The sequence below is a fragment of the Arachis ipaensis genome, chromosome B8 (genome assembly GCF_059453495.1).
Source record: "Arachis ipaensis isolate K30076 ecotype BB chromosome B8, ASM5945349v1, whole genome shotgun sequence".
NCBI classification, from domain to species: domain Eukaryota; kingdom Viridiplantae; phylum Streptophyta; class Magnoliopsida; order Fabales; family Fabaceae; genus Arachis; species Arachis ipaensis.
In genome coordinates, this window is record NC_142443.1 from 139,527,991 (window position 1) to 139,537,407 (window position 9,417).

Here is a 9,417-nt window from a genome sequence, read left to right on the forward strand (position 1 = left end):
AACATTTATTTATACAAAAATTTTCAATTAAATTTCAATAACCTAAACCCAGAACCATAGAATTCTAGAACCTTATTATTATTATTATTATTATTATTATTATTATTATTATTATTATTATTATTATTATTTTTTGCGTTAAGCTGTGTATAATCTGTCACGACTCACGAGAGTGAAGAAGATCACTAGAGGCTTATCTTTTGTGTCACAAGTGCCATCATTTTTTCGTTCTCGGTATTAAATTGCTGCAGCACAACATGCATGGATAGCTATCAGCTACCAGTCAAGTTTCACATGCATAGTTATTGCTATTTGGTATTTCTCTTCTCACATTAACCTACCTATAATTTATATCGTTCGTGTTATTACTTATTTGCTACTTGGTATTGTTCAAAAGAAGCAACAAAAGGACACACCCTTCACTCTTCATTATTATTTTTATTCTACTTTTTTTAAAAAAATTGGAATTACAGAGTGTGACAAAGAAAGAACATGAATCAAGGGAAACACACACGACACAACTCTTTCTTTCTTCTACTTTTATCTTCTTTTTATGCTCTCTCTCTGTCTCTCTCCTCTCTCTCTCCCTCTCTCCCTCTCTGAAAAAGTGAAAAAAAAACACCCCAATTTGAATGCATACCACAGAGAAAGTAAGAGAAAGATGTGACATGGGGACCTCTCTGTAGGAGCTTTCTTTCTTGTTCAACAGGCAAAACCATCTTTTTTATCTCTCCAACCCAAAAAAAATGTATGTTCATTCAATTCTCTAATAATAATATCATCCATCTTTGACTGTATATACAGTTATAAACCCCCACCACCAACCTAGTCAAATTTTGAATCCCTTCCTTCTTCAGCAAATATATACGCATATGAATATGCATTTTTCTTTTTCTATTCCCTATACACCCTTCTCTAAAACCCATAATCATCCACACAAAAGTGGTACAAAAATAAAAGAAAAGAAAAGAATATCTCATCACATGCCTTGTGATGATGATGATTGCATTACATCTACAAACTAACTGTGACAACCTCTACCCCTCAATATAATAAAATAAATTAAGCACCTTGCATATTCCACCATATCCAATTTGCAATGGCTGAGAAAAATTTAGCCATCAACAAGCAAGGCCACCTTTTTCCAATCTTTGGATTTTAATGTTAGTAACACCAGCATCTACGATTGAACTTTAAATCACATCCATATTTGCTCCATATCCATATTTAGTGCTAAAGTGTCACTTTGCCAAAGTTGGTCCCTGGTGGCCGGTTTGATTCCGACCATCTTTCTCTTTGAGCATGTCATTTGTCCTCTACAAAGATTCTGTGTATGAAATCCCTAAACCTTTTAGAGTATAGCTTTGGATCAACGGCCGAGATAGAGGAAGAATCCACTTGTAGTGACTTGTATGCATGCTCTAGTTTTTTGGTGATATCGTAATCTTGGAGAATGTCAATGATACCAAAGTAGAGAATTACATCAGATATCTCGCCACTGCTCTCTGGAGGGGTAGGATTAATGCTTCCACTACCTGTGTGCTGAAGCTGATCCAATCTAGCTTTACATACTCTCTCAGCTCTCGCAGGTGTGTTCGTTCCTAGCCGGATTAGAGGTCCCCTGGAATATAGAGAATTGCAATATATTATGCAAAAATCAGGATGCAAACATATACTTTAGGAAGATAGCAAAATTGAAAGAAGATTACTAAAATTAATAGGTTGATTTTGTTTTTGTTATAGTTAATTATTGATTTCCTTTTTTGACTAGACTACATAACAAAGTGCATTACTTGTAAGATGGAACTATATTTTGTAAAATAATACGAAAACTACATGTTAACAACTAAGATTCTAATCCTAAGTTCCTAACAAACACCACTGCTCCATTAATATCACTGTCAACTTAACAACTGGCTCGAAAAGGAAGGTTTTCCCCAAGATACTGATTAAAATGACCCCACAAGCATTTTTTGTCAATAGAACAGCCTCAAGTCATTTTCCGGTCCATCTGAACAAACAGAATCAAATTTATGAAAGGAGATCCCCAATTCGACCACTACTAAATCGCGGATGAAAGGGATTGTAGAATGCAAAAATGATGCACTTCCAATTGTATACACATGTGTCATAACGAAATTTATTTTAGACGCATGCAATTTGCTTGTTTGTTTTATGCCCTGGTCCAGACACACTAATAAAGTTCAAGGACAGGGCACATGCAAAGAACTGAAAGCAATGGCCACCGATGGGTCAATAGAGACAAAAATGACATATCACCTCTAAATCTATTAATAATAACGATGTAGCAACTAAGGCTGGTACATGTCTGCACAAATCCAAGTTCCCTTAATTGAATTGATTTCTGCCAGAAATGCCGGGTCGGAAAATATTAACTAAAGATGGTCCATCTCTACGCAAATCCAAATCCCCTTGATTGAATTCATTTCTACTGGAAATGCCAGGTTGGAGTTTAGGTAGTGGCTTAAGCCTCATACTAACATAACTGTATCCAGATTTCTATGCACAATCTTTTGAAAAATGCAAGCAAAACTATCATAAAATAGTTCCCTTTTGAAAATTCATCACAATTTATTCTATACTCTCTTACTAGGGCAGTCAGATACAGAAGTGTTAAGAATTATTAAGAGGAAATGGCATACCGGCCTATGGGAACCCATTTCATATCCTGCACCTCATCATTTTGCATGTCTCTCTTGCCTGCCAAATCCATAATTCCACAGATTATTTATCTCGTCATGATCTAATAATAAATTCATATGAAAAGGAAAAACAAAGCTTGTACCTGAACACAACTCATCTTTTGAACTCTTCATTTCCTCAACTGAGTAATCGTCACGGAAATGAAGACCAATTAGAAGACTATAATCCATAATCCCCTCTGCTTCCAGGAACTCACAGTCTCTATCAAGTTGGCTGAGCAGAAGTTATCAAAAGAACAACACTAAGAACATCATAAAAGAAATGTTGAAAAGTAAAAGCATCATGCAACTTGGCTGCAGATTCTGTACCATATAAGCTCTTGAAACCAAGATTGTTCCAGGCGAAAGACAAAGTTAAGATCAAGGTCTTTGAGAGTGGTTGTCTCATCAATCTCCTCCTCGGGTTTATCCGTAGTACGACCATGAGAAGATCCTTTGAGATCAAACCGCTTATGAATCCGATACTCCGAACAAAATACATTGCCCATTATAATAAAGCGAGTCTGATTTTTCAAAATACCACATGTTCATTATCTTGTGTCAAGCATTTGGATAGTATATCTCAGTTTACAGCAAAATTCAATTTGAAATCATACCTTCTGACCTCCAACAGGTTTGACGCAATGAACACCAAGAAATTTCGTGACCAGGGAGTTCTTGTACTGGCAAACATGTTGATAGTAACTTGGAAGCATCCTGATGAGTACCTAAGAGAGACACAAAGTAATTATTACAATGAAGAGAAAATAACATTGTTACCAAAAGCTGAAAGTGAAATGTCACCTTACACAACATAGGTTTTTGTAGTTTTTCATATCACAATGCATAAAAATTGTATAGCAAGTGGCCACTGACCTTGACTTCAGCCTTCTTCAAGGTCTTGATCATAAACCGGTCATCTTGAGTGAGGTAAAACAAGCTTCCACTTTTTCCAGGGGAAGACATCTCTCTAAGTGTGTCATTGCCGCAAATAGCAAGCATGTAATCCGCAGGATCTATGGCGAATAATTCCCTTAGATGTCTAAATATCCAATAAGACAAAAAAGCACCCACCAAGACATAGACATAATTAGTACACTATATACAAGATTTTCCTTTGCCTAGAAATTACAACAAAATCAGTCAACAGAAGAAAATTGACATAGCCAAAAAAATATATTGACACCTGAACACCATGGGGCAGTAATCTTTCCACCTGAAGTCTACGGATTGATGCGGGGGCGTGAACTTAGACCCTTCTAGTGGAAATCTTGTCCAGAACTTCTCCTTAGGATCAAAATCTCCCGGCCTAAGCTCTCGCCGTCCTGAAGCATGCTTCCCAACAGAGTACCTATAACAACAAAAAGAAACAGAAACAGTTCCTCAAAACACAGAAATCCACAACCATTCCCAAAATGAACTAACCAACAATTACCAAAAACTGTATTATTGCAACGGCAAAGAAGATAAGACAAATACCTTATACCCAATTGAAGGTTAAGCATCAAATCATAACTCCTATGCCCTTTAGACACAGTGTTACCAGGTTTCTTCACATCCCCATCAACTAAACAAGGACTCCTCTGCAAGTTCCAACCACCATCATCGCCACTGCCATTGCTGCCACCACTCTCAAACTCACTCCAGTCTTTATAGAACATAGAAGCCTCCACATTATCCACAATATCACAGGTTATATCCCCAGCTTCACCATCAAGCTCCCAAATGCAAATCCTTGGAAAACTCACACTCCTCCCACCAAGACCACCATCAACAGAGACCCTCTTCTTGACTACCATCTCCACACTCCTCCTCCTACTCCTACACCTCTCTTCGTCGCTCACAAACTCCTTCCCCCAATTTCCGGAGCACGTGCTCCCATCACGCCAGGTAAACACACCTTTCCCTTTAGGAATACCATTCTCCCAAAACCCTTCATATCTGTTCCCATTCTTCCAAACCAAAACACCCTTCCCGCAAATTGCCCCGTTCTTCCACTCTCCAATGTACTCGTTCCCATTCCTCCATACATACTTTCCCTCACCTACATTGCACAAATACATATACGAGTATTCAATATGATTTCAATACATTAGTTATATACAAAAATTTGATGGAAAATCAGTCACAGGTTTAAGAAACTTTCGAACTCAAGATAGAAGTAAATAACATAATACGCATTTGTGAGGAAAAAATGAACTAGGTGAGCTTCTTTGTCCTCACCTTCTTGCAAATTGTGCGTCCATGAACCTTCATAGACATCACCATTAGCGTAGCGTTTCTCGCCGAAGCCGTGTTTCTTGTCGGAGAGCCATGATCCTTTATACGTGTCCCCGTCAGCTCCGACGAATGTTCCAGTGCCGTGCATTTTTCCGTCGGAGAACTCACCTTCGTAGGTTGCTCCCGACGGCCACGAGAACCGTCCCTTGCCGGAGGCTTTTCCGTCGCACCACTCCCCTTCGTAAATGCAACCGTCCGACCAGAGATATTTTCCGGCGCCGTCGGGGACGTTCCCAGTTAGGGTTCCAGCGTAGAGGTCACCGTTCGGTAGCGATCTGACTACAGAACTCAAACCGGAGTCACTGAAGGTGACGGCCGGCGTCACACGCCGTGACCCTGGAGGTACTCGCGGCGGCCGGCACGGCGGAGGAAGCACCACGAGCTCGATGACATCATCTCCTTCTTCATTATCTTCTTCTTCGTCTGATTTCTTCTTCTTTGTAGTGTGAAGCTGTTCAGACACAGTGAGAAGTGTTTCCTGCATTTTACTTTATTCCTTTTTGAGCCTCAGAACTTTTTCCCCTTTCTCTGTTTGTTTTTTTTTTTTTGGAGTGTTCACCGGCGTTGGAGTAGGATCGCCGGGGAACAGATCGGCGGCAACATTTTCCGGCGGTATTTTGTCTTGAGTGGAGTGTGTGTATGAAGCAATGATGGCGTTGTTTTCTCTTCTTTTAGTTTGTTGTTTTGGAGAGAAAGAGAAAAACAGAGCTTAGGGAAATGAGAAATAATGCGTAGGGAACATTGATGTTTTCATTTGGAAGAGGAGGGAAAAAGAAAAGCAGAGAGCACCTCCACTTGCTATTACTGCCATTTTATTTTTCTCTACCAAACATAAAGCCAGTGACGCTCTTAGACTAGAGTCACAGTGACGATTAAAATCAACGACACATAATTTGCATTAGTTTAATTTTGGCGTAAATGAAAAAATATTCTCAAATTATTAGGCTTATTTTTTATAATATGAAAACATTATTTGTGTTTTTAATGAAAATGGGTGTATTTGGTGTATTTGCTTGGGCAGTTTCAACACGTGAGGAGCGTGATGTCTGCATGTCGTATTTTGATTTGTTGGCAATACAACATATGACACATGGTCTACGTGTTGAGTGCTCTTTTTATATAAGGCAAAGTTCGGGACTATTTTATTGTGAAGAGGAGAGTTATTTGAGTGTGTTTCTAGTGTAATGGAGAGTACTGTAAATTTAGTGGTGTATCACAACGGTGATATTATACGAAATACTCACGAGGGAGTGAACTTTGCTTGTGAGAATCCGTTTTTCGTTTGTGGTTTCAAGCATCATGACGTTCATTGAGTTTTAAAACGGTCTCTGTCAAAGCATAAAAAATGATATGTTGAGGAGAGTGAGCAATATTCAGTACCAGAATTTCATTATAGTTTTTGGTGGTCTAATATAGTTTGATATTATGCTGATTGTTGCCGAAGCAAGTATGTAGAACATGTTCCATATTCACCGGCAGACTCAAGTGCGATAGTCAAAGATTGAGCTGTACGTTGAGTTAAAAAATATAGAGGCATATGAGATTCAAAATGATTCAGATATAGAGGATGATAGAGTTGAAGTGAACAATGATAGCGAAGAGGACTTTGAAACTACTTATGAAGCCGGCGACGAAGACGAAGATAGTGATGTGGGACGCGTGAGACAGCAGTGGAGAATGTAGTGGTTCCTCCGATGGACGTTCCACCTTTTATGCGTAACTTGTATATTGACGCCATGCATACATCAGAATTCTCCAAATATGCAAATATAGGTACGTGATGAGTGTTACGATACGTTTTTCTTAATTTATATTTTGAATGGATCAATGAGTGACGATTTTTGTTTTGTGTAGGTGTTCCTGATCCTAAGGACGGGGAGTTCAGGATTGGAATGAAATATAGTTCTAGAAAGTCGGTCGTCACAACAATTAGAAGTTACACTATCTTTATAGGAGTCGACTACAATGTTTATGAGCTTAAGCCACAGACGTTCTATACAAAATGCAAGACATATGGGCGTGGGTGCGACTGGCTTATCCGAGCCAGCTTGATACGGAAAAAAGGTTGTTGAGAGATACGCAGATACAACGGTAGGTAGGGGTGGCAAATGGGGAAGCTCGCCCCGTCCCGCCTTGCCCGCCAAAAGTCAGCTATCTGGCGGGTTGGCCCCCCTACCCCACCTAGTGAGGCCGTTCTGAATTCCTCCCCCGCTATCTAGCCCGCCAAACCTCTTTTAAAAAAAAAAACTATTAAATATTAAACAATATATATAATTTCACAACTATTTTAATAAATTTATAATTCTAAAGACATAAACAAATTATAATTTTTAAATTCACAAATATTAAAGTCTTTATAATTATAAATATGTAATAAACATAATCATAAACCAATTTTTTCGAAACAAAATAATAAAATCAACATTCAAAACTCCAAAGCAAAACAAATATTATATTGTCCAAAATATAAAATATAATCCAAAATATAACTTAGAACATCTTCAATTATCATCTTTATCCTCTTGTAGATCAATAACATCATAAAAATTTGTAAAAAAAGTCCTGATAAAAAAAAAAAGCTGGCCTGCCAGGAAAGCCTGTCCCGCCCCGCCAAAACCCACGGAATAGGCGGTGCGGGTTAGGCGGGCTTTTTAAGTTTGACAGTTTCAAATTTCTAGCCCACCTTTTTTGGCGAGTTACGTGGGTTTTAACCCGTTTGCCACCCCTAACAATAAGCACACGTGCACCATGGGAACAGTTTCACAGGATCACTCCAAGTTGGACTCAGGCACAGTTGCTGAGTCTGAGGCTATAAGATAATTGGTTGAGACTGACCTGTCCATCAAGGTGAAATCTATAATTGTGAAAGTCCAGTTAAGATTCAACTACACCATTAGTTACTAAAAGGCTTGGTTGGCAAAGCATAAGTCTATAGCCGAAGTTTTTTTATGGTTGGGAAGATTCTTACAAAACTTTGCCATGGTGATTCTCGGTCATGGTTCAGAAAATGTCTGACTCAATTGTCCAAATAGAAACGCGATCCCTGTACAACGGAAGTGAGGAGGCGGACGGTGTCAGGATACTTCACCGTATATTTTGGAGTTCAATCCATGCATTAGATCGTTCAAACATTGCAAACTTCTGGTTCAAGTTGACAGCACACACCTTTACAGAAAATATAAATGTGCATTTTTGGTTGCTGTTGCACAAGATGAGAACTAGAACACTGTGCCTATCGTTTTTACCCTTGTGGAGGAGGAGACCGCTGATGCGTGACACTTTTTTCTCAGTAATTTACGAAGATATGTTGTTAGAAGAGATTGTGTGGGTATAATCTCAGACCGACATGAGTCAATGCGGGCAACAGTAAATCGTTTTGGAGGGGATTGGCAACCTCCAAGAGTATGGTGGATATTTTTTATTAGGTACTTCGGTAAACACTTCTAAGGGCATTCAAAGTCCTGCACTTACAAAAACTTGTTGTTAACATATAGTATTCAAGGACGGTGGAGGAGTACAACATCAACTATAAGAGGATGCAAGAGCGAGACGAGGCATATGCACAGTGGTGCGATGCCATTGGATTAGAAACAGGGTATTGGCATTTGACGAGTGACATCAATGGGGCCACATGACGACGAATTTTGTTCAGTGCATTAATTTAGTGTTGAAAGGTGCCTGAAACCTGCCTGTGTTGGCGCTCGTCCGAGCAACATATTATCGGTTAAACGAGCTATTTACGCGGAAGAGTACCGAGGCTCACGAACGCAAGCGTGCTGGATTTACTTACTCTATATTTTTACAACAGGGAATAGAAGCAAATATGCAACGTGTTACAAATATAGTTGTTCCCGATTTGATAGACGAAACGAGGTGTTTGAGGTGCGTGAAATGCCTAATGAAAATGTGTTGGCAGTTGATCTTGCGCAGCGGACATGCGACTGTGAGCACTTTCAGGTAAAAACAACTACCATGTCACTATGTTATTGCATGTTGTGCTAACCATCACCTCGATTAGCAATTGTATGTGAATGATGTGTACAAGATGACAAAGGTTCGTAAGGTCTACAGATTTGAGTTTGTACCATTAGGCAATCCAGAGACATGGCTTACTTGCTTATCCGGGACCGACATTGGTCACTAATTTCCCCTAGCGGCGAACGTCGAAAGGTCGTCATAAATTGACCCGATGTTTGAATGAAATGGATTAATGAGAAATGTGTGGTTCTTGGATATGCTGTCTCTATGATAGATAGTATCATAGTCGGAGTCGATATCCTCAACGTATTAAACCGAGTGGAGTTGGTGATGATGGTGGTCCCTAGATCTTTGTTGGTCGTTGTGTTTGTATGTTTAGGTTAATTTTATCAATTAATCTTTTTAAGGTTCGTCGTGTTTGTATTTTTAAGTTAATTTATCAGTTAATGTCTATGTG

The 9,417-nt window shown here is 39.0% G+C and overlaps 1 protein-coding gene across 1 annotated transcript; it reads right to left on the minus strand.

Annotated features, from left to right (window-relative positions):
- Window positions 1–828: 828 nt before the first annotated feature.
- On the minus strand, window positions 829–5,891 carry LOC107612612 (phosphatidylinositol 4-phosphate 5-kinase 1-like). The gene is made up of 9 exons (XM_016314308.3): window positions 4,926–5,891; window positions 4,182–4,746; window positions 3,889–4,053; window positions 3,579–3,744; window positions 3,320–3,430; window positions 3,033–3,226; window positions 2,807–2,937; window positions 2,664–2,721; window positions 829–1,621 (listed from the first exon to the last, which is right to left on the minus strand). The coding sequence occupies exons 1-9, from the start codon at window positions 5,464–5,466 to the stop codon at window positions 1,306–1,308; spliced, it is 2,247 nt and encodes a 748-aa protein (XP_016169794.1). The 5' UTR covers window positions 5,467–5,891; the 3' UTR covers window positions 829–1,305.
- Between the last annotated feature and the right edge of the window lie 3,526 nt (window positions 5,892–9,417).

What these genes read in the sequence shown, in the direction of transcription:
- LOC107612612 (XM_016314308.3), bottom strand. Translation starts at nt 5,466, where the DNA reads ATGCAGGAAACACTTCTCACTGTGTCTGAACAGCTTCACACTACAAAG. An exon ending in GACGCACAATTTGCAAGAAG is followed by an intron (nt 4,747 to 4,925) that starts GTGAGGACAAAG and finishes TGTGCAATGTAG; the next exon opens with GTGAGGGAAAGTATGTATGG. An exon ending in AACCTGTTGGAGGTCAGAAG is followed by an intron (nt 3,227 to 3,319) that starts GTATGATTTCAA and finishes TTGAAAAATCAG; the next exon opens with ACTCGCTTTATTATAATGGG.